Below are 25,957 nucleotides of genomic sequence, written 5' to 3'. Positions count from 1 at the left end.
TTGAGAACTTTCCTAAGGGTCTGTGAGCTTTCTGCAGACTCTTCCAGGCCCTCTGCTCAGGTTCCAGGGTGTTATGTGAACATCAGAGAGACTCTCCTACAGTTTTCCAGCTTGAGATGCTGGTGTACTTTCTTGTGGGGACAGGACTCCTGCCTTCTTTATCGAGGATGGAAAATAATCTTCCCACAAGGAAATGGTGCTAAAGGCAAAGAGAAGGCAGCCAAGAATCAAAGGGCAGATGAAAGTTCCAGATGCCTCTGTTGAATTGGTCCACATTTTTACCTCACTTCCTCAGGGAAGTAAGAGGTTGCCCAGATTAAACTTTGACAGGATGAGATAAAGCATTGTTTTACAGTCCCTCATTTAACATGTTCCGGTTTGAACAAAATCCCCCAAATACTATGTCAGTCAAGCGGAAAATCTCAGTAGCCCACTTTACGTGCCAAATGTAAAAGAAGGTCAACTCTGACCTACTTTTGAGCATTTGTGAGAAATTCCACGATATGCCTGTGACCAGTACTCTTTTTTCCTTGACTCTTTCCGCTGGGTAAGTGTGGATGGAAGCATTCTTGGGGCATTCATTTGGCAAACCACCCAATTTCTAAGCAGTAGAGAATTAAGACACCAGACTTTATTCAAATGAAATTTAAGAAATCATACTTTTTTTGGATTGCTAAATTTAATAAACAAAATGCATTTCACACTCACTTAGACTGTTCCATTCAGTTTAAGAATGTCTTTTCTTTTTTTAATTTAAGCACTTTTTTATTTTAAGCACTGACCATCAAATGACTTGGGTCATTAAAAGAACTAGTTTATCAGCACACATTCATTGAACACCTACTGTGTGCCAAGAAAGGCTTATTATAGGTTCAAAGGTGACAAAAATTTATAGATTGCAAGTCTCACTTTAGAAGTACATGAATATGGGGCAGGAATGCATAGTTGGAGCACAGAGGATATTTAGAGCCATGGATACTGTAATGATGGACACAGGCCATTACACATTTGTCTAAACTCATAGACTGTGTAGTACCAAGAGTGAATCCTGATGTGAACTGTGGACTCTGGGTGATTATATGTCAGTGTAACCAGTTGCAACCAATGGGCCACTTTAGTAGGAGGTAATTGATAACAGGGAGGCTATGCATGGGTAGGGATATGTGGGAAATCTTTGTACTTGCCTCTTAATTTTGTAATGAACCTAAACTGCTCTTTTAAAAATTGTCTAAAAATTGGGTTGGGTAGATTATCATCCATGTCTTCAAGGAACTTATTGTTTAGTCACAGAGTTTAATGTACACAGGTTCAGCATACTTGAAATTCACATTTACACTCCAATATCCATTCCCGTATTAATTAATTCACAGAATGTTCATTGAGCACTTTCTAGCACAGGCCCACATAAAGGAATTTTCCTAGGCGGAGTTTCCATCAGTGGTTCTCTGTTAAAAGCAGCCTATTTGATAAATGAAATACTGGGTTGTGTGAAGCTTTTAAATATAAAATTGCTTTTTTTTGCTCTGTTGAATTCCTTTTTTTTTTTCTTTCTTCTTTTTGGTTGTTGAATTTCTGATTAACTGTATCACAGGAGAATCTTCACAAAGATAGAACCTCTGGCCATCACTCTGTCACTTCCATGTACATTGGCAGCCATGGAAAATACATGGAAATGCTGGTTTAAAATTGAACTACAGTAGCTGAATGTGGCTTTGGATTTCATGGTATTTGAGTTAAGGAAGAAAAAAGAACTCAGGTCCACCAGTTAAATATGGAGTAGACATATGTGTATTTCACAGAAATCTTGCTTTCTTGCTATTGTCTGTACATAGGTGGCATGTTGCCAGCAGGAGTGAATGCAGTGCCCAGTGTGGCTTGGGTTACCGCACACTAGACATCTACTGTGTCAAATATAGCAGACTAGATGGGAAGACCGAGAAGGTTGATGACAGTTTCTGCAGCAGTGACCCCAAGCCAAGTAACCAGGAAAAATGCTCAGGAGAATGTAACACTGGTGGCTGGCGCTACTCTGATTGGACTGATGTAAGTTGGTTCTTACTCCAAGGGAGACTTCTTGGATGCTGAATCTGCTTAATTGATGATGGCTAATCAAGTAATTGATTAGTTAGAGTTGAATTGAGAAGCCCCATTTAGGCTATAGAGAAAAGAGTGTGGTGATTGATTTATAATGCCTGACCCCATTCAAACTCTCTGGAAGAGTACCATGATTAATTTATAATGTCTGATATGGGCCTAGCATGTAGAAAATTGAGAGTGGTGGAACAACTCAACTAATCTGCTTTTCCTATATCCCACAGGCCATTTCCAATTTTATTTTCTTATGCCAATTTGCTTATGTTGGCGTCAGCATAAACCTTCAGGATAAATAAATTGATAACATGAACAGACACCCCCAAAATAGCGACCCAAATTGGCCAGGGTTGGTTGGTTGGTTGGTTGTTTCTAAAGGGATGGAAGAAATTTGCTAGCATAGCCGGGATCTTGAGCATGCTTGCTAAGAAACTCAGCAGTAGTTTTATTTAATTGTTTGTCCTTTCAGTGTTCTAAAAGCTGCAATGGTGGGACCCAGAGGAGAAGGGCTATTTGTGTCAACACCCGGAACGATGTCCTGGATGATACCAAATGCACACATCAGGAGAAAGTCACCATTCAAAGGTGTAATGAGTTTCCTTGTCCACAGTGGGAATCAGGAGATTGGTCCGAGGTGAGATTGGAAGGCTGGTATTTCCCCTAGGTAATCTGCAGTATTCTAATTCCGAATCTGTCTCTGTCTGGGCACTTGCACTTGCTGCACCTTTATGCCATCTGCCCAGCCAGTCCTCTGCCTGCCCCACGGCGATCAGACCAGCCCACTGGCAGCTGTGGAGGCACAGTGGACTTGTCTGGCTCACCCACCATAGTAGGTTCTGCTGGTGATTTTGAAGTTCCAGGTCCTTACCTTCCTCTTTGGGCCCTAGCTAAGTCACTTTAAAACTTTATTAATTGTAAAGTTTAATTGGCTTAGAACTAAAGTTTTTTTTTTTAAATGAGGTTTCCTACTTCCTCATCTATGAAGTAAGAGAATTAAACCCCAGTATGTGACCTGACTTACCCATCCAGTTGCTAGTGGAACACTTGAGAAGAAGAGAAAGGACCAGCTGAGTATTCCAGATTTATGCCTTTCTCATCTCTTACTTGAAGCGTAAGGCAAACCCTGCATTACTTGGTACAGGTGGCCTAGGACAGCAAGAGAAAAAAGTGGAGCCTCTTTCTTGCTTTTATGGTGCAGTCAGTGTCATCGCTCTCCACTGACACAGCCCAGTGAGATCCTCCCCAAGCAGGTGACGTGGACTCCCTCTCCCTTCTTTCTTGGGGAGTAAGTAGAATGGGAGCAGAAGTTCCCTTACTTACGCACTGGATCAGGGATGTGGTGAAAGAAGTGGTTGCCTGCTGCAGCTTCTGCGTCCATTGCCTCCTCTCATCCATGCAAGTGTGATATGAACTATTTGCTTTCAACAGCAAATAAAATATGAATCTTAAGAGGATATGATTAACACCCCTGAAGTGACAGACAAGTAAGAGTGCATGTGATTAAAAGTGTCTGATTCCTAGACAAATTAGCAACATTTTTGGGGGTGTGTATTTTTTCTGTGTGCTTTTGTTCTCTTAACAAGCTGCCTTAGCTTAAATTCTAGTACTTGGTTACAAAATGATGAAAGAAGGTAGTGGGTTTAAGTTTTACTTAGATAAATACTAGCTAACATATTTCAAATTAAGTAAGAAACCTTTCCAAGAATGGTTGCTGAAATGGAGGTGGGGGGATATCAAATTATATATATTCACTATGACCCAACATTCCTTAGGTAAAAACACTGGGAAGAAAGCAAAATATTAATAATGATTATCCCTGGGGACTGAGATTTTTGGATCATTATAGTTTTCTGTTTTCCTATATTCTTCAGATATAGAAATGTTCTACAGTGAGCATTGATAGTAATAATAATGGTATTTAATGTTTATTAAATGAAAATGTGTTAAGCACTTTAGTTGTTTTTTTTTTTTCATTTAATTCTATGATTCTTTGCAGTAGGCACTATTGTTATCCCCACTATAGAGATGAGAAAATTGAGGTACAGGGAAATCACTTGACTTAGTAATCTAAGCTGGTTGTACTGGGATTAAAATACAATTACATTGGTATCAAAACCAGGTTGGTTTGATTCATAAATTCATCCCAGTTAACGCCTATGCTAAAACATTATGAAGAATGTTTCTCAGTACAGATGCTACACTGCTTACAATGGCAACTTAACTATTTTTCAACATTATGATAGTACGAAAGTGATGTACATGCAATAGAAACTATATTTCAAGTTTTAAAATTGGGTCTTTTCCCAGGCTAGTGACAGGAGGTCTGATCGCCTCTCATGACGCTCTGGGCAAGGGCAGGAAGCCACAGCTCCCAGGCAGCCCCCCGATCACAAGGGGAACAGCCAGTACCCTGGCAGCCATTCTCTACTCACGTACGCGTTCTGCTCTTCACTTTAGCACAGTATTCAATAAGTTACATGAGGTTTTCAATACTTTATTATAAAATAGGCTCTGTGTTAGATGATTTTCCCAACTGCACTAATGTAAGTGTTCTGAGCATGTTTAAGGTTGGCTGAACTAAACACTGATGTTTGGTAGGTTAGGTGTATTTAAATGCATTTTGAACTTAGATATTTTCACCTTGAAATCGATTTATTGTGACATAGCCCCATTGCAAATTGTGGAAGATCTACATTTCAGAACACGGTGCTGTGCTGAGTTTATTCTGTGCTTGAAACTGTCCCAGAGCCTATATAAATATTGAATGACTGACTGAATGAATGAATGAAAACAGTGAGCCTTAATGTATTTACAGATTGCTTTGAGAGAGGAATTGCTGTGGGAAAAGAGCACACCTGTTCTTCTAATCAATGAATAACCCCTGTGAACAGCGCTACATTATTCAGAAATGGCCGTGACTGGCTGTGCTTTTCATTACAGTGCTTGGTCACCTGTGGGAATGGGCATAAACACCGTCAGGTCTGGTGTCAGTTTGGTGAAGATCGATTAAATGATCGAATCTGTGACCCTGAGACCAAGCCAGCCTCCATGCAGACCTGTCAGCAGCCAGAATGTGCGTCCTGGCAGGCGGGTCCCTGGGGACAGGTATTTTGCACGATAACGTTCTTAACTACATTCTTTCTTTCCTTATCTGGAGAGGGTTTGCAGAGGAGCATTCCACCCCTCTGCTGTGTCATGTGGCTTGTACTCTGTTACCATGGCACTGGGTCAAGCAGGAGAATCTGCATCCGTTTTGCCCCACATCTGAGGGCTGCCACTTTCCCTCTGGAGCAGATTATTCCCTCTATAGATTCATGTGCATGTCTTCACCCTTAGTTAAAGCTGTAGTTTGAGCACACAAGCACTGGATCAAATCCAGAACAGATCCTGTGTCTGGCTGATGTTATCTCCCAGTGTGCTGCTGTGGGTCTGTTACAAAATTTGAAACAGCACCTTTGGCAGCAGGGTCTGGACTGGGATTTGGAAGGAGGTTTTAGCTCCTAACATCACAATTCCAAAACTCACATCTCATCAGTAAGTCAGACACTTCAAATAGAATTAATTAGATCAAAACTTGCAGAATCATCTGGCTTTGAAAGAACCTTTTCTGAATTCACAGTCTGTAGGTTTCATAGACTTAACAAACTATTCTTAAAGGAGAGAGTGAAAGTCTCCCCTTGGGCTTGCATTGGAGAAACAACTATGCTTATAATTAAGTCCCTCCTAATATAGAAGCAGAAGTGATCTGGGTACTATTTAAGAAGCACTCCAAGTTCCCAAGAGAAGCAAAGCAGCTGTCTGCTGTCACTTCCATAGTTTCCTGAAGAATAACCCCCTCTATCCTGTACTGCCACAGCCACAGCAGTGCTGTAGTTCATGTCTTCATTTTCAGTATACATGTGATAAATGTGAGCAGCTTTATTACTATGCCCTTACAATTTCTATCACCATTGACACTTTTCTGAATCTTCCAAGTATACATACAGCATCCCCACTCAGAATGGTTAATCATATCTGATCATTTGTTGAAATCACTTGCCTAGAGATATATGGGTTTACTTCTGGACTCTCAGTTCTATTCCATTAGTGCACATAACTATCTTTATGCTAGTACCATACTGTTTTGATCACTGTAGATTTTTAGTAAGCATTCAGTCACCCAGTTCTCTTCCTTTTTGATATTATTTTGGCTATTCAGAATCTCTTGCCACTTCATCTGAATTTGAGGATCAGCTTTTCCATTTCTGCAAAAAGGTTATTAGGATTTTCATTGGGATTGCATTGAATCTGTGTGTCATTTGTGGGGGAGAGTATTGTGACTTTAATGATATTAAAGCTTCCAATCCATGAACAACTAATGCCTTTCCACTTATTTAGGTCTCCTTTAATTTCCTTCTTCAGTGTTTTGTAGTTTCATGTAGAAGTCTTTCATCTCCTTGACTAAATGTGTTCCTAGGTGTTCTATTCTTCTGGATGCTAATATAAATTGAATTATTTTCTTAATTTCCATTCTGATTGTTCATTGCTAGAATATTGAACTATAACTGATTTCTATGTGTTTATATTATACTCTGTCATTTTGATGAATTCACTTTATTAGGTCTAGTTTTTTATAGATTTTTTGAGAATTCTATATATAGGATGATTACATCTTCAAAAAGAAATAGTCTTACTTCTTCCTTTCTAATTTTCATACCATTTATTTATTTTTCTTGCCTAATTGCTCTGGCCAGAGCATAGAATACAATTTTGAATAGGCAATGATGAAAGCAGGCATCATTGTCATGTTTCTGATATTGGGGGGAAAGCCTTTTCGTCTTTCATCATTGAGCCTGTTAGCTATGGGTTTTTTATAAATGTCCTTTATCAGGTTAAGGAAGTTCCCTTCTATCCATAGTTTTCTGAGTGTCTTTATCATGATAGAGTATTGAATTTTGTCAAATGCATTTTCCTCATCATCTGCGATATCAAGTGGATTTTTTTCTTTTTTCTTTTGTTAAAATGGTGTATTGCATTGATTGATTTTCTTAAGTTGAGCCATCCTTGCATTCCTGGGATAAATCCCGCTTGGTGTTATTTCATCTAGATTGTTTAATATGTTGCCATATGATTGTTTATATTACTCTCATAATCCCTTTTTATTTATGTAGAGTCAATAACAATGTCCCCACTTTATTTCTGATTTAGTTATTGGCATCTTCTCTCTTTTTTCTCTATTTTTTTTTTAGTCTAAATACAATTTTGTCAATTGTTTTAATTGTTTTAAAGAGCCAACTTCTAGTTTTATTGATTCTCTCTTATTTTTCTCTTCTCTATTTCACTTTTTCCCATTTGTATCTTTATGATTTCCTTCCTTTTGCTAGTTTTGGGTTTAGTTTGCTTTTCTTTTTCTAGCTCCTCAAGGTGTAAAGTTAGGTTATTGATTTCAGATCATACTTTATTGATATAGGTGTTTACAGACAGATTTCCCTCTAAGCACTGCTCTTGGTGCATCTTAATATTTATTAAAACATAATTTAGAATATTTTTGCTTTCATTCATCTCAAAGTATTTTCTTCTTTTTTGTATGAGATTTTTAATTTGACTCATTATTTGTTTATGGCTTTTATTTAATTAATCATACATTTTAGAGTTTTCCACTTTTCCTTCTCTTACCTCCTTTCCAGCTCATTCCACTGTGATCAGAAAAGATACTTTGTGGGATTTCAGTTTTTAAAATTTGTTGAGATGTGTTTGTGCCCTAATATATGGTCTATACTGGAGAATATCCCATGCATATTGGAGAGGAATGTATAATATGGTGGGGGGGAGAGGAAGCAAAAGTGCCACACACTTTCTTAATGAAATCTGGCAGCTTCTTTCTTCATTAAACAGTCACCAGTTGCTATAAGTTTTTAATTAGATTTCAGAGTTCCAAAAACCTTGATTCTGCACATTTTTAAGTCTAGCAATTAGCCTTTTAATGTCTATATCATTTTCTTTATGACCTATATTCCATGGCAAATTTAACTGACTTTCAGTAATTGCATCTTTAGGTAGGTTCTAATATTTTTTATTTTATAAATAATGTTACAAAGACACCCTTGTAGAAAAATATTGAAGCAAATTCTGATTATTTCTATAGAAAGTTTTTCCAGAATTCAAATAATGTCATAGGACACTCTTAAGTACCTATCTCAACCATAGCACACTGCTAGGTATAGTGTGAAAGAGGTAAAAATTATTGAAACACACTTCCCTCCTTCTGGGGGGTCACAATCAAGGAGTTGAACTCCTACAGATATAATTCCAATGGCAGGTAGAAATAATTGCAAGGCTTGCCCACTTTTACCTTATTTCTTTGGGTGCCAGCCCTCTGGCCCACTATGTTGGAAATTGTTTTTGGTTTTTTTTTTTTTGCTTGTAGAATGTTATAAGGAAAATAAGAGAAAGAGAAGTTTGCTGAAATGGGTGTACTTTCTGTTTGCTTTTTCCCTCAGTGCAGTGTCACTTGTGGACAGGGATACCAGCTAAGAGCAGTGAAATGCATCATTGGGACTTACATGTCTGTGGTGGATGACAGTGACTGCAATGCAGCCACTAGACCAACTGACACCCAGGTAAGGCTCCTCTGTCCAACTCAGTTACTGGCTTTGGGCACCAGATGACAAAATTTTCCAGTAGTTAAAGCAAAACTGAAGTCCCTTCATAGGTCAATATGTAGGTAGAGCAACCAGTTGATCAAATTATCCAGATTTACTTACTTGTTGCATTTTGAATTTAATATTTTGATGTACCGGTTTTGTTCTTCTCTGGTTCTTTGAAGTATATTTAGATTTTATTCTGATACTTACTGGATGGAAAATATTGATTATTCATAGTGTTTTCTTGAGCTTAGAATTTTTTTAATTATTTCAGTGTAGGGTACAGCAAATGGTCTCATATGTTCAGGCAGCAGTATGCTAGAGCTGGCATGTACCAGCTCACAAGAGCTGATTGACAAATTTTCAGGAATATGCAAGCTGATTGTTAATAATAGACATTCTTAAAAATTGAAAGTATAAACCTATAATTATAATAGATTGTATTTAAAACTAAGCTGATAAATACTCAAAATTTATCACTTTGTAATTATTTTACTATTATCTACATTTGTACATATCTGTACGGTGGCAGTGCTATGAAATGGTGAGCTACTGCACATTTCTTCCCAACTCTGTTCATTGACATCAGGTGTGTAGCTTGAAATTGGCCATGGTGAGAGTATTTATACCACAGAAATCAGCAAATGTTATAATTCAAGGTTTAATTTATCGTTTTGTGTTGAGACTTAGAAAGTGATACAGAAAATGTTAATAATGCAGACTATGCTTAAGAGTCTTGGGTGTGCAGCTATTATATTGTAAATGACAAAAAAAATCCTGGAAATATTCTTTCGGTATTTGAAAAGTTGTATCTAATTCAGCAATTGTTCACTTTAATTGTTGAATGAGAAAAGCTCTGACCTACATACATCTTCATTGTTAACTTTCACCTTACCCTTAAACAAAATAGCAACTAACATTCACTCAGAACTATATTTGTTCAGCAATTACAACCACAGTTGGGCAACAGATTCAAGAGGTCAACCAAAAACCAACAAAAGTATTCTGTGAGAATTAATTGACTATATGGAATTTAAAATAAAGCACTGTATATTTTATTGTTATATGTAAATTGTGTGCCACACATCCTTTATATCAGTAGTATTTATAATAAACATATATAATGTATGTGTGTGTATGCGTGTGTGTATATATATATATATATGCACATGTTTTTTTCTCAAGAGAGCCAATTGATAGTCATTCACCAGCATGCTCTTCTATGTGGGCCTTGATTTTGGCATCATTTATGTAAAGAGAAGGGTTTGGACATCTACTTTCCTAATTGCTGAAGATAGGGTCTGAACCCAAACTATGCCTAGAACTCACGCTCTGAGGCTCCATCTGGCCAACGTCCTGCTTTCATTCTGAGCGCCTTTAGTGTGCTGTATTTCAACATGTGTTGTTGATAGATGAAGAGTGTCAAAAAAGTGAATGACTGACAGTATTGTTCATGTTGTCACTGATGAGTTATCAAACACTACTTGTGACTTTTGTCATCTTTTTTTTACTTTTTTGAAATATTCTAAACCGTCACATGATAATTGCCTGGGAAATGTTAACTACTACATCTACACAATCATGAAAGGAGGACTTAAGAACTCTTCAAAATTCAAAATATAATTTCTCTTTGGTTAGTCTATAATATCCATTGGACTATAGGGCAGCTCCTACAGTTGCAGCATATGGGCAGTTTCACTGTGTGAAAAGTTCCCTGTGGTTTTCCTTGGACCACCAGCAGAAGAAAAGACAAGGTCTGGAGCCACGTAACGGAATTTCTTGTTCAGCTTGTAGGCTCCCTAAAGTCAGGGATACCCCAGGTGGCTCAGCCTCCAGCCTGCAGCACTTGGCACTGGGTCTTGCATATCTTAGGCATTTAATGGACATGTAGTTAATCAAAGATACTTGCTAAATTATGAGCAGGTATGTATTTCTGCTTTCCCATCTGTAGTTCTGGGACTATTATCTATCCATGGATGACCTCACTTAAGTGTAAGGATTTCCTCTGAGTGATTGAGGGTTCTTTTATTAATTCTAGGCATTAGCATATTAAATATACCTCTTATATCTAGATTTGACCTTCAGGGTCTCAGGAGTTATCTTTGGGTAAACTTGGAAAGCAAGTTTATGGCTAGCAAATTCTAAGAAAACTAACTAAAATGTGACAACAGAATTCAGCCTCCAGAATCTTAAAAAAATAGCGATCGGTGATTTTAAGTGGATATGTGGTCTTTCCCACCTTATCTGCTATTTCACAGTATGTTTTTCTCTTTCCCCATGAACAGGGAAATAAATATACTATTAAAAATCATTAAGGAGAGCCCTGCCCTCTAATCCAGGTACTCACATAGTGAGTTATATCTCATTTTATAGTTGAAGAAATTGGGCTGGGAGGTGTCATGGGATCTGCTCAGAATCACACAGAAAACTGAGGTCTTAAAAACCTTAGCCTTCATGTTTTTATGCACCGTGACCATTGAAGTGTGCACTGCCTTTAAGGTAACACAGCCTTTCCTCCTCTCGCATCTAGGACTGTGAGTCACCGTCTTGTCACCCTCCAGCAGCGGCCCCAGAGGCGAGGAGAAGCACACACGGTGCACCCAGAACCCAGTGGCGGTTTGGATCTTGGACACCAGTAAGAAACAGAATGGCAGTAGAGAGGGGGAAGGGGAAGCAGATGTTCTCCGACATGACTGTAGAAAATGGGTTCCTGACCAAGGAGCTGCCATTTCAGTTAACATATCTGCATTATTTCACTCTAACACCCAGTGCTCAGCCACCTGTGGGAAAGGTACCCGGATGCGATACGTCAGCTGCCGGGACGAGGACGGCTCTGTGGCTGATGAGAGCGCCTGTGCAGCCCTGCCTAGACCAGTGGCAAAGGAGGAATGTTCTGTGCCTCCCTGTGGGCAGTGGAAGGTTTTGGACTGGAGCCCTGTAAGCAAGTGAACTCTTTGGAATTGGGAGAGGATTGGTAAACTATAAGAGGGATGACTGGTGGTAGGTCCCAAATGCCAGTGGGTCAGTCCTATTTTAGAATTGGATTAGTTTGTGAATAAAATCATCCTGCTGTATATATGTGCAGCTGGTAGGATCTTAGCCAGATGTGCAAGAAATGGTGGTCTTTAAAAATGTGTAAATATACTTACAGTCTACTTAAGCCCTCATCCTGTTGGGTTGACTGGAAAACCCAGCCTTACTGAGTCACATTGGAGTGCAGTGGGCTTGTAGTGGACCAAAAGTGATAAGCAGAAGGGAGCAGGAGAGCAAGGAGAGGACCTGCTACCTTGAGACCAGGGGCCTCCTCATCTGGTGGCCCCTTGAAGTCCAGTGGCCCTTGCCTTCCCTGCTAAGAGTGAGAGGTGGGACTCTTCATCCAGTGCTGTGGATTCAGCCTCCTGTGCATATCAGGCACCATTTATGGACTTTTATGACAGTAGAAAACCTTTGTCTTAAGGCAGCTTCTGCTTTTTGTATTACAAAAGGCCCAGAACCCAGGAAGTACAAAGCTTAGGATAGGTGAGGAGAGGCTATAAGGAAAATGGAGATCAACATCTCAATAAATATCATGACATATACAGTCGACCCTTGTACAATGCAGGAGTCAGGAGCACCAATGCCCGTGTAGGCCAAAATCCACGTATGACTTTTGACTCTCAAAAAGTTGACTACTAATAGCCTAGTGTTGACTGAAAAAATAATACGAACAGTCAACTAACATTTTGTATGTTATGTGTATTACATCTTGTGTTCTTACAATAAGGTAAGGTAGAGAAAAGAAAGTACTTTCTCAAATTGTTGCACATCTCCACAGAATTTTCTAATATAGTTATTGAAAAAAATCTGCATGTAAGTGTAGTTCAGACCCATGTATTCAAGGGTCAGCTGTATATGAGATTTGAGAGGGAATTCAAAGAAAGCTATACAAATCCAGACCATAACATTTACTAGCTGCGTGAGCTTGAGCAGTCTGGCCCAAGTCCTTGAGCCTCGGTTTCTTTTGCTCTTAAAAAACCAAAAAGAATATCTACCTTTCAAGGCATTGTGGGATTATTTGAGATTATATATGTTAAGTGCTTAACACAAAATAGGTGTTTATTCAATAATAGATAATGTCATTCTTGTGCTTTGAGCTTCATCTATCTTTCCATCCATCCATCTATTCATCCGTCCATCTGTCCATCCATCTATTAGATGCATCTATCTATCTAGTCATGAGGTATTTGTAAAGGCTTAGTGTAGCAAGAGCAGTGAAAAACAAATAATAAATTCCTTGCCTTCACGGAGATTATCCTAATGGAGATTCCAAAGAATAAATAAAGCAATAGAAATGTAATACAGCAACAGATACTGGTAAGTACTAGAAAAATGTCAAGCAAAATAATGGCATAGGGAGAGAGGGGATGCACTTTTAGACAGGGTGGTCAGAAAAGGCCTGTAAGTTCATTGAGCAGGACTTGAATGAAATGCAGGAGTGAGCCCCATGGATTTCCATGTTGTAGAGCAGGTGCAAAGACCCTGAGAAGGAAGAGTTCTTGTTATGCTCAAGAAACATCCTCAGGACCAGTGTGCCTAGAGCACAGGGAGTAGAGAGTGACAGGGTATGAACAAGAAAGGTAGCTAACGAGAACATCATAAAGGGCCTGCTAGGTCATGGTAAGGACTTTATTCAGGTGGATTGGGAAGTCACTAGAGGGAAGGACATGATCTGGCTTTGTTTTGAAAAGTCATGGTTTATGATAGGTGGATAACAGACTTGGGGTGGGGAGCATCAGATTGCAAGCAGGAGCCCAGCTGAAAGGCCATGGCAGTCATCCCAGCAAGGGAAGGCGATGGCTCGGACTGGAGAGGTGGTGGGCAGAGGTGGTGAGAAGTGGCTGGATTGGAGATGCGCTGTGCATACTGGGCTGACGGGATATTTCAGTGACATGACTGTGGGGTGGGAAGAAAAGCGGGGAGTGGAGGATGATGCCTGGGCAGCCGAGTGAGTAATGGGCCATTTATGGCAAAGGCAAATCAGTGAATTTGTGACTGCCAAATGACCAACCCTTTCTGTTTCTGACTGTTCATCATAGTGCTCCGTGACGTGCGGACAGGGTAGGGCGACTCGGCAAGTGGTGTGTGTCAATTATAGTGACCACGTGATCGACCCGAGTGAGTGCGACCCAGACTATATCCCAGAAACTGACCAGGAGTGTTCCATGTCCCCATGCCCTCGGCGGACGCCAGACAGAGGCCTCGCTGAGCATCCTTTCCAAAACGAGGATTATCGTCCCAGGAGCGGCGGCCCGAGCCGCACCCACGTGCTCGGTGGGAACCAGTGGAGGACCGGCCCCTGGGGAGCGGTGAGTATGCCCCGGAGTCCTCTCGGTGTGCTTTCTTCTCTTCCCCGTCAGTAATGTTCGGGGGCAGACAGAGGCCACACACCTTGGGATCATTTTTTTTTCTCACGGGGGATTGACATTGTCTGTTTTCATTTATTTTGTGTTAGTGGCAGTCCCTGAAAAGGTGTCATGCAATACCATCTGTAGGCACCTGTAAGCTACAGTCACTGGGTGGAGAAGACGGTGTCTCAGCTGGGTGACACGATCAGGTGGCCACCGTGAGGGCTGTGATGATTTATCCTGAAGGTGGCAGGCAACTCCTACCTGTAGGGAAATTGAAAGGGCAGAGGAACTTCTCCGAAAAGGAGCTCTTAATGATAGCCATTTGCCTCTTGCCATTTTCCAGGTGAGTGCAGCCTCACAGTGGCATGGTTGCTGTGCAGTTTGTGGCAGTAGATCATTGTCCTGGATCAGGGAAGCCCTAGTGTAGGTAAAATCTGTGCTTAGTGGAGAAGCACCACAACTAATGGTTATCAGCACAAGCCCTGAGCGAAGACACCCTGTTTGATCCACGTATTTGCACTTTCAAACTGTGGGGTTTTCAGCAGGACCCCCTCAGCTTGCTGAGCCTTAGTTCCCTCATCTGTGAAACAAAGTTAACAACAATTCCAGCTTTCCTGGGTTGTTGTAAGAATGAAATACAATGATGCAAGTAGTGCTTTGCACTCTGCCTGCCACAGAGTGAGAATGAAATAAATGTCAGCAATTATCTTTATTATTAGCCTTATCATTGTCCTTCAAATTAAGAAGACCTTGAAAAAACATATAATATTCAAGGGAAAAATATGCTTTGAATGTTCTCGATTTTTTTTCTAAACAATTTCCAAAAATAGTGATGTTCTGGAGTGCTGGGCATGTCTGTTGGGCCTGCAGGAGGGGTCAGGGAGCAAGGGACTCTGGGTAGGTGCAGGAGTTAAGTGTTTACTGATCACACCAGGGTCTTTATAATTGTTTACTATTAGTTTTACTAGTTTCCTTCTAGTACCCCTAATTGTGTTTAATTATTTCTGGACTCAAAAGCATTGGAAGAAAGCTGTTTCCCACCATGGTTATGGTTCAGTGAATAAGACTTATTTTCCTGAGCATACTGATGAGCCACTGAGTATTTTCACCCACTGCAAGTGTTGGTTGTGTGCAGAATGCCTGCCGAGTTTCCAGAACCTTCAGCATCTCATTCTCCTCACTTGCTCTCTACTTTAAGGCTTCCTTTGCCTGGGTTAGAAGAGATTTTGGTTCTGAGAAATTAAATAGTAGTCAAGGGAGGTAATCACTGAGTATCCCACGATTTTTCTGGTTGAAAAATTTTTAAGTCAGGTGTTATTCTAATTATAGCTCTAGAACTTAAAAAAAAAAGTGAAGCTATTCTTATTTAAGACTACATTTGTAGATGGTGCATTCTTTTAAGATGGATGTTTCTGCCCTCGGGCAGGGTTCCCAATTAGGGAGGATTAGCTAACCTCTTCACAGCAATGGGCAATACCATTCTTTTCCTCATTGTGCTATTTTTTTGTTTGGGGATTTTTTTTCCAAGTTAAGTGAGGCTGAAGCCGGACAGTGTGATTTCTCAGCTCTCGCTGGATGTGTGTGACCTGCCCCCCGGAGTCGGGGATGTACATGCATTGTACGTGGCTCTTCCTGCCTTCCCGCAGAAAAGGCAGCAAAGGATCATCAATGTTGGAACACAGGAATCCAACTCTTTCAGTGGGGTCTGGAATAAAAATCTCATTTTATGGTACATTTCTGCAAAAACATGAACCCTGTGTGAGGTCGTCCGTGTGTTACTAATTAGGGGTCTCTGGTTGCTAATGAAAAAGCTGGTTCTTTCAAGTGAAGGCAAAACATGCCAAGAAAACTGTTCCTTTAGCCCCAGCAGACAGAGAGACTAGAGCATCTTCAGCGATCTTGCTCAGGGGTTGGCACTGTTTTTCTTCAAAGGGCCGATAGTAAATACTGTCAGCTATGTGGGCCATGCAGTCTCCATCCCAGCTCACCAGCCTGCTGCTGTAGCACAAGGGCAGGTATCGGCAGTACCCAGATGAGTGGGTATGGCTATGTTCCCATAAACTTTATAAAACAGGTGGCAGGTCAGACTTGGCCCTCAGCTATGGTTTGCCAAACCCTGATTTAAGTAGAACAGTAACTAAAGAATAATTTCTATAGGGAGTTTCTGTCTTAATGACTCCCTTTCAACTTTGAACCACCCTTAAGTTGCTATGCTCAGGATTCAGATCCTCCACAAAGTCTGATTGGCCCAACTTGAGCCACTTGCCCACTCTTTGACCAGAGAAAGGCAGAATATCTTAATAGGTAATCCTACCAAGGTGGGTGGGGTCCATCGAGGAAGGAATGGTTCCTTACAGGGCAATTGGTCTGCTGAGTGTAAGGGAAAGTATGCTAAGCACAGAAGATATACAGATATCCATCACCCCTTGTTCCTCTAAATGCCATTCCCTTGTTGTGTCTTGTGGATAATAGGTGCAGGGTTTATTCAAAGAAATGTTCACCTAGGAAAATATGTCATCTAAAAAGGACAGTAAAATTATTAATGAAGTCCAGAGTGAAACTCTGCAAAATGGGAATGGAATTAAAGTTCCTGTTAATCAAAAAATGGCCGAATTGGACCTGGAGAAAGATTATATACAGACTTTACCTGCATGCAGGGGGTATATGCCACGTGCAGACCCAGAGTCAGGCAGTGCAGGGCTGCAGTGCAGTTGCTTGGCCCCTGCTGAATACTGTCTCCCCATCTTGGGTCAGATTCTCAGTAGGCAGCATCTGACTGGTCACTGGACAGCCAAGGGATTGACTGTTCTTTCGTCAGCTATCCATCCTTGCTCAAGTCACACATGTTGGAGGGTGGGACCAGACAGTAAATCCTGTAACCAGTGCTGTGGGAGCTCACAAGGACACAGGTTGTGACACTGAGCCCTCCCTCAAGGAACTTACCATTTTATTGGAGCAATAACACAGGCGACATAATAAAGGGATGAGACAAGATTATACTTTCGAGAGGAAAACTCAAGGGCCAAAATATATATTACAAAACTTTTTATAGTATGGAAGTTCCTCTCTACTGTTTTAAATTCTGCGCCACAAAGCCAATTAAAATAACAGTTCTGTGGGTTTTTTTTATTAATGTACTATGCTTTTTAAAAGTAGAAAAGGAATATTTCAACTTGGAGTTCAGCATACAAGAACCCTGAGAGAATAGGGTAGAATTCTTATATATCAGAAATTACCTAAAAGATTTTTTCAGAAAGAAGTCGTAAATATATTTTCCTCTACTTTTAAAATTCATGCCCAATGTATTTTAAAAGCACTCGTAATTTGCCCAGTATAGACAGAGAAATGGAACTGAAGTCCAATGCAATAAACAAAAAAATGTATTCATATCTTTACATGGAAGAAACTGATCAAGTAGCAGTATTTGTGGGTATTTTAAAATAATATTGGATTGAGTGAGGGTTTTCTAGAAAGCACAAATCAGCCATTAGAAGCCAGAATCAAAAGAATTGCTGTATATATGGTTGGAGGCTTGATAATTCGTGGGAATTGTACTGCTTTGAGGACTAGATGGTTTCTAGGCAAACGGATTTAACAAGTTAAAGAGTTGGTGTGAAGGGTACTGGCAAACATGCTGGGTCTCAAAAGATGAGGTAATTATGAAAAAAAAAACCACTCAAGATGTAGGTAAATAAGAGAGCTATGAGAAGCTTGTGTGTGAGAAATTAGGTGAGACGCAGACCTAATCCTGTGAGAGCCATAAGGGAGCGGTACACTGGAAGGGCACCCGAACGGAGGTTTGTCAACATGGAGTCCAGTTAAGAGCAGTGGGGAGGTGGAAAATAAATTAGTAAGACCGATGTTGCTGCCATCAGCCACTGAAATAACAGCTACTGCGAAGGGAGAGAAGGGCACATTACCTTCAAGGAAATGATGTCTAAGGGGCATCCATGATGCTTCGGGTAATTGAATAAGTTATATGGAAGCTTAATTTCAGCAATTCGTTAAGCATGTAATTTGACCCCTGTGTTGAGAGGGAAGTCAAAAAGTACTTGGAGTTTTGAAAAGAAAAGAATTTCTCACTGGACTGTGGTGTCCGTCAAGACCTCTTTACTCTAAGAGAGGCAGAGAGGATAAAGCAGGACAATAAATGGTCCTCCTTTGGAGATCACAAGACATTATCACTTGGTGGGCATTTATTGTGAACCTTCTGACTGCCTGAAGCGTGCAAAGGAAAAGCCACGTTTCTGCCCCCCAAGGCGTTTGTAAGACACAAGTACATTAAACAGCCTCACAGAAGGGAAGCTCTCCTGGTTGCTTTTTGTCCATTGTGGACAACTTGAGAACAGTTTTTGTTACATTTGTCTCTGACCTTTCAACCAGGTGTGTTTTGTGTCCCTAAGATGGAGATGGAGGTGGGGATCACCCTGTTAACTGATGTCTGGTGTGTTCAGTGTTCCAGTACCTGTGCTGGTGGGTCCCAGCGGCGTGTTGTTGTGTGTCAGGATGAGAACGGATACACGGCAAACGACTGCGTGGAGAGAATAAAACCTGATGAACAGAGAGCCTGCGAATCTGGCCCTTGCCCTCAATGGGCTTATGGCAGCTGGGGAGAGGTGAGAGTGAGCCATCCATCCCTGTGTCCTTTGGGAAAAACAGAGTGGTTTTGCTGACCAAGCTGTGTTACTGCTCGTAGTTTAAGGGGGAAGAACAAACTCTAGGGAAAGCTTCTCATTAAGGGATTAGCTAGGAGACTGTCTTAATTCTGGACTATTTTAAAATTCATTTCTTACCAATTAGAGACAGCTTGAATACATAGGACAGGAAAATTAGGAAAGCATAGAGATAAATGCTAGGTTAAATTATTAACCCCTGCTGATTAAAAAAAAATGGATGCTTTTAAAGTGATTGGAAATACGTATTAAATCAGTGAGTGGGAATTTTGCCATTCTTTCCTTGGCTTCTGGGTGTTTGTGGTGTACCCTTGTTCCCTTGATGTAGTGTCTCCTGATATTTCAAATAGCTGATGAAACTGGAATGAATGGGTGCTATTATTCTTATCAGAGGTGACACATTTTAACTGTGAAAGTGGATAATTAGCTGTATAATCTCAAATAATAAAATTTCCAGCTGTTACCTTTCAAGAGTTGCCTGCTATGACCAAGAAGAACAATAGAATATTTGGAGCAGATAAAACATGGAACTCTGTGAAGGGTTCCATGCCCATTTCTGGCTTTGCTTACAAGCTCTGTGGCCTTGGCAAACAGTGTAACTGCCACCTGTCTGTCTATGTGCTTGTCTGTTAGGAATGACCATGGCATTGACTTCATAGCATTCATGACTATTATATGAGATAGGGCATGTCACATGCCTAGCACATGGCCTCAATCAAAGTCAACTGCTATTACAATAATGACAAATGTTATAATTACTAGTATTCGTCATCATTGTTTATACTACCCTCACTATTAAAAGGGATTTTAAGCCACTACGTTGTAGGGCTTAGATGCTTATTGTTTTGTGTTGAATTAACCAAGAATATATTTCTCTGCTCTTGAATCCACAAAGAGCACGTATTTAAAGCTTGCTGAGTTTTTCTGTCTTGACTGTAAAATTTGTAACATAAAACGTGAGGATTAACATCTTGGAAACCCCAGTGCCAAGAAAAGGAAAAAGACAAATGAGATGGGTGGGCATGCTGGTCCACACCCCCAGCCAACTGAAATCATGTGTCTGCATTTCACGGGTTCATACACATTACCTCCTAGTCGTAGGAGGTCATAACAGGAATTTTTGTTGACTTTTGTCAACAGCACGTCATTCTGGAGGGATTTGTTGAAAGGCAGGAAGGTGGAGTCAGGCTTTGAGACTCGTGTAATGTGCGTTTCCCAAAACTCCTCAAAAAGTTCTGTCCTGTGGGGCCCGTGAGTAAGCTTCTGTAATTGGATTGAAGCCAGGAGAGTACACGCATTCGCTGGGAGGCTTGCTGTCAGCACAGACCAGACCATTCCAAATTCTGTGGGAGATCTGGCCTTGACACAGCAGGGAAGCCGAATGTCAGCATTCCTGGATGCGAGCACAGCGGTCCTGTCCAAGAAATACAGCTTGTTCCTGCCTCAGAAGTTTAGGTCCAGCCAGGAGCCAGAACTTTATCTAATGTTCCCACCACACTGTTTATTCATTCGAGGGCAAGTAATAGTCATCCTAAGATTCAGGGGTGCATAAAATATTTTAACAGCATAAAGGTCTATGGAGGTTGGAGTCATAGAACAGTCAAACATCGGTGACTACTTCTGAGAAGTTGCCAGAAAATCCAACCAGCTAAGTCATTACTTCCTTTATTGGGTGCTCGGTGGTTTCCGGATTTTCATTTGTTTGATTTTGGGGTTTGTATACCTCCAAGAAAAGGCTGTAATCTTGTCCTAGTCACCTGCTATTGAATTGACCTTGATCATGTTAATTAACCTCTCCTAAGCTCTCCTTATTAAGTAATTATAGATATTATTAATAAAAGTCATCACATTCACCTCTGGATGAGCAGCACATCTAAAAGCACTCAGTGTAGGCGGTGAAGAAGCCACTATTAAGGTGGATCCTGTCTGTTTTCCGTATTGCTTCTGGAAATTTAGCCTGGTTCTGCCTAGAGACCTACCGTGCCCACTGTCATAGAGAGTTTGGCCAAGACAGTTTTCTTACGGGAAAAGAAAATCTGTCACTGGCTGTTCAGATGAAGTAACAGCAACATTGCTTTGCTTTCCCTTCTTACAGTGTACTAAGCTGTGTGGTGGAGGCCTGCGGACAAGACTGGTGGTGTGTCAGCGGTCCAGTGGTGAACGGTTCCCAGATTTGAGCTGCGAAGTTCTTGATAAGCCTCCAGATCGTGAGCAGTGTAACACACATGCTTGTCCTCCAGACGCTGCATGGAGTACTGGCCCTTGGAGTTCGGTACGGCCCTGACTGTTAATGTTTGCTAACCAGACTAGCTAACTGACCTGCCAGTTCCAAGGCATTCTGGGGCAGCCCTCTGCAACAGATAATGGGGCAGCCCTGAAACTGTGCTATAAGCAATCTATTGGGTTTTTTTTTTCATTTTAATATACAACAGAATTAATTTTTTATGGTGTTGCCAAAGTGACTTTACAGAATACATATACCTCAAAGAGGCCTGGTACCAGTGCCAAGAAGTAACTTCCTTGCTTAGGAGAACTAGACTATGTAGATAAAGATATAGATATAGATAGATAATTAAAGAAACGAAATAACTTCATGCAGTTGTTAAGCTCCAAAGTGACTTAAGCAGACAATTCAATAGCAGGCATTCTTTCCATTTCTAAGCTATGGTAGTTTTGACTTTTCTGGGAAGATACCTGCTTATTGAGGCCAAAGCAATTTTTATTTCGGTGACTATAATTTGCTTGTGTGACTTGGGTACAGCTTTCAACACAATCACAATGAGGCTGCACCTACAATATAGACTGAAATCACTTTGCAAATGTGAAGGACCAACTGTGGACTCAGTGACGTGGTGCCTTTCAAGGTCTCTGAAATGTCCTCTCTCTCCTCCTGAGACGCAGGCTCATTTGGGACTCCTGTTTGCTCTGGTCCTAGGCTCCCTTTGCTGTCTGCCTAGCTGGCGTTGTGAGACAGGTTTGCTCCTGTAACCGCTATGCAAACTTCTGGGGCAGCTCTTGACAAACACAGGGATGCCTTATGTCAAAACAATAGTTTGGCTAGGTTGTGCGGTAAGCTGTGGGGCCCTTAGGGCTGTATATGTAAATAGAGTAAATGTCCCTGTAAATACGTTAATTGCACTGAAGCTGAATTTAGTATTATATTCAGTCATATCCAGAAACCTTTTTATTTCATAGAATTTATGAGGAAAAGTCTTAAACATTTCTGAAACTTGATAAACAGCAGATTAACTGAAGTGACACAGCTAAATACCTGTTGGTGCTTGTAAGACTGAGGGTTTCAGTCTCAGACTGTGTCTGCAGGTAGATCACTGGCTCTAGAGCCACTGTACTTTGTAGGAAGTAGGAATCTAGAAGAATTCAGCGTTATCATCTCAACTAGTACTATGTAGCTGGGTGGTAAGGATCTTATTCAAGAGCTTAAGAAATGCCACTCTGAGTCAGATGTTTGGTTCACCTGGAACATTTTGTCTGCTATACTGGCACCCTCCCCAAGTGAACATTTTGAAAAATATCATATTACCTGAGAATGTCAGGAGAGTCCTGACATTCCCAACTCCCCTAAGTCACCTGTTACATACTATTTTTCTTGAAATTTTCCTCTTGAGCCCATTATATTTTCGCCCCATTCATTCACCAACCACTACAACACACAAGTTATGTTTCAAAAAGTCTAGCTTTCTAAAAAGCTGTGCCTCTTTAATTTTGACCAAAAACATCTCTTAACCCTCCTAGGGTATTCTGTGTGTGTATATATAATATAATGATAATATAATGTATTGTGGTATAATAATATACAATATACACACTATTTTATATATATATAAGTTTTCAAAGCATTCCCTTCCTTGAAGGCTTTCTAAATAAAGCTCAGATATTTTACAGAAGATCACTACCCTCTCCCACAGGTATTTTAAGAGGCTAAACACTTACATTTTAAAATATAATCTGCTTATTAATTTAACTGATGACTTTAAGGGTTGTTTTTGTTTTTGTTGTTGTTCTGTTTTTATTGTGCTCCTTAGGCCTGTACACAGTTTTCTGAAACACTTAGAGAAAGAAAGATTCTAATGCTCTGTTATGCACAGAAGCAAACACGTGGATTTGAAAAATGTGTCTGCTGCCTATATAATTATAATGCTTCCTTTGCAAAGTGGTCATTACTCGAGTATATATTTAAATGCCTCTGCAGTCTAGGAGCAAGGCCACTCTGCAGGGCTTTTAATCATGATTTTTTTTTAAATTACATCAAAATCATTTTATTTAAATAGATATATTGGTAATTAATATATTACTTAAAATATATGTGTATGAGGGCAGTCTTTCAGATTCTTCCTGTGCGGTTTTGATTTCACTTTTATCACTTTTATGTTGATTTTTGTGGATGCCTTGGTACAATTTCTAAATTTAAGCATACCTCAGTGAGTTGTTTTAATAGCCATAAAGCCACTTCCATGGTGCTTCATCATTGTAACTGACAGTGAAATTCAGAGCCACAAAAAGTATATTTGAGGTGCTAACAGGTCGCATTCAACAGAAAACAAACTAGATTTATTAGAGACCAAAGATAGCAATTAGTCCTTCAGTGGGTTGCTTTCTCTCCCAAGTACTCCCTCACAGAAGATAGTGCCCGGAGCAAGCGCAGCCCTGGGAGTAGGCCTTTTCCAAGGTCACAGTGGAGACGGCCTAGCTCAGCAATCATTACATAGCTTTAGCATGGCTTCCAGAGTCTGAAATGAAGCTTTGGTGAACATAAGGTTCAAGTACCCATTTTAGACTCTTAGTTTTGGCTCACGTCATTGCAGACTTAGAATCATGATTGTGAAGAACACCCTCCAAAGATTCAATCTTTTCTTCCCTTTTTTTAAGGTGCCCTTTTACTCTGACTCAGTAACATTTTCTTTTTAAAGTAAGGTTCTCACGGTGATCTGCTTTGCAGTCAGGTCCTGCAGGCAGCCAGAAGCAGATGCATGTGTCCCATGTCTAGAGGGATAAATTGGAGAGAAAGCTCTAAACTGCAAACCACTGCAAAAGGTAGATTAAAAATCCACAGCATTCTACAGTAAGCTGATTCATGGAGAAGATGAAAGTAAAAAGGTTTCTATGTAGTGTGACCCATCCAAGATGGCCCTGTAACATTCCTGTTTGCATTGCCGCCCATCATTGGTGATTCTCCTTAGGAGAAATTGTGTTTTTTTGAGTTCTTCATGACAAACCCAAAAGTTAAAAGTGTTCTCTGAGCCTTACTTTAGGTGCTTTGGAATAATGCTTGTCAACCCAAATAATAAGAATTTATGAGTTCACAGAGGAACTGTGCTTTTCTTTCTGCCTGGCCAACTTATAAATTTGTGTCTACCTCATTTTCACATTAAAGTTTGCAACTTCTGTAGGTAAGAAGAGCAAATGTCTGTCATCAGTATTTTATCACCTCACTACATCTATTTCTAGCAAAAATAAAACATGTAAATATCACTGCCATCTTTTCTGAATACAGCTTTAAGCAGCCAAGCCTAGTATTATCTGAATATTTTTACCAGTACAGATTTCTATGTGTTTATATAATAAAACATATTTATTTTTTCCATGTTATTTAATGTTATATACAATGTTTTAAAATTAGTGTTTATCAGCAGACTGTAAAGGCATATAGGCTATGTGGATTAGAAATGCATGTATAGGTTTCTTTTGGGTTTAAAAAGATACGCTTTTAATTTTGTAAATCTCTCCAACCTGTACGGTCCTTCTCCCAAATCTGAGTAGCCAAGTGGCAAGCTTTATGTAATTCAGTCATTTAAAATATGTAATTTAAAGGGATACTTTAAAAAATATTTCTGAATTGGAAATGATGCTTAGTGATATAAACAAAAATACATGAGGCTTAACATTTGTTTTCTTTTCTTTTCTAATACTGCTGTCCTGATTCATTGAATCTCCACTATGAAATATGAATGCTCCATTTATTGAATTTGTGGATAATGGTAAAACATAGCTAGAAGACCAAAGAATTAGAAGAAATGGTCCTGAACATATTAGAGAATCTAGGTGCAGGAAAAAGTTAAGCTAATGTGCAAAAATGTGATCAGTCCTATTCTTTGTGTTCAGATAACTGTAAATGACTTTCAGTATTTGTCAATTTTGTTACTTGTTCACCTGCAATACATTTCAGAAAACATTTCCTGTTAAAGAAATACTCTAACAATAAACTTAGAAGTTTTCAAAGAGGCTACACTTTCCAAAAAATGTTATAAAGATGACCCCAAGTGCCTATTGGTCCTACATTCCCCTACGAAAGCTTCATTTTGCAATGCAGTTTATTGGAATAATTGAGTGTGAAAGGACCAAAATAAGAGAGTCCCCATATGAGTCTGAGGTTTATTTGTAAGGCACTAAATAAGGTTAACTTCTCCAAATCAGATGATGATAGATAACTCATTTTTACCGAGTATTTACTGTGTCCCAAGACAAGGTAAACAAATGCCCATCATATTTAGCACCCACGTTACACCATGGGGAGGTGTTTCTATGAATCGATTCGACTATGTGATAATCTAGTTTAGTCAGACAAGTTCAGTGTCAACATACCGACTATATTAATCCTGCTTATTTTGATAGAAAGAAATAATCCATGTTCAGGATGAATTTTTTACACTCCTATTTTATATTCAATAAAGGGTACACTTAGAACTCAAGCAGCATGTGACCCCAATTTCATTTAGCTAATACTGGCGTGCATTTGACTCCAACAACACAAAATCCAAAGTGATTAGGGTTGTTGGTTAATTCTATAACCAGTAGTTATGAACACGTCAAACAACTGGTTATGTTTAGAGAATGGCAAAACATCTATCTCTTTCATTTTAAAGGTATCACATTAGCCAAATGAGGACGATGATATAAACATTCTGACCAAAAGGGATATCACATTAAATGCATATGCATTTTTTAAGATTTTTTGCTAACAAAGACATACATGCTGCTAGTGCCTTTTCAAAAAGGAAATGAGAAACACATTATTTGGCTCTATCAATATGGAGTATAAAAAATAAGAGTTTCTAAAAATCAAAACATGACAAAATATGAAATTACAAAGTTCACCTAAATTCAATGTAGATTAAAACTCTATAAATCATGCATCTTAAATGTGTTCAAAGCAAGCAAAACACTG

At 39.8% G+C, this 25,957-nt stretch overlaps 1 protein-coding gene across 9 annotated transcripts in view; it reads left to right on the top strand.

Annotated features, from left to right (window-relative positions):
* ADAMTS9 (ADAM metallopeptidase with thrombospondin type 1 motif 9) overlaps nt 1-25,957 on the top strand; it is a 157,176-nt gene that overhangs the window by 68,326 nt on the left and 62,893 nt on the right. For all 9 annotated transcript variants that reach the window (XM_073230841.1, XM_017666472.3, XM_073230840.1 and 6 more), the window contains 9 exons: nt 1,833-2,043; nt 2,561-2,725; nt 5,032-5,196; nt 8,571-8,690; nt 11,245-11,349; nt 11,484-11,651; nt 13,790-14,059; nt 18,556-18,717; nt 20,870-21,046. In XM_073230841.1, coding sequence (XP_073086942.1) covers nt 1,833-2,043; nt 2,561-2,725; nt 5,032-5,196; nt 8,571-8,690; nt 11,245-11,349; nt 11,484-11,651; nt 13,790-14,059; nt 18,556-18,717; nt 20,870-21,046 — 1,543 coding nt within the window. The remainder of the gene's footprint in view (nt 1-1,832; nt 2,044-2,560; nt 2,726-5,031; nt 5,197-8,570; nt 8,691-11,244; nt 11,350-11,483; nt 11,652-13,789; nt 14,060-18,555; nt 18,718-20,869; nt 21,047-25,957) is intronic.

The sequence above is a fragment of the Manis javanica genome, chromosome 3 (assembly GCF_040802235.1).
Source record: "Manis javanica isolate MJ-LG chromosome 3, MJ_LKY, whole genome shotgun sequence".
NCBI lineage: Eukaryota > Metazoa > Chordata > Mammalia > Pholidota > Manidae > Manis > Manis javanica.
The sequence above is the reverse complement of the archived record's forward strand: the minus strand, read 5'-3'. Positions and strand labels throughout refer to the sequence as shown.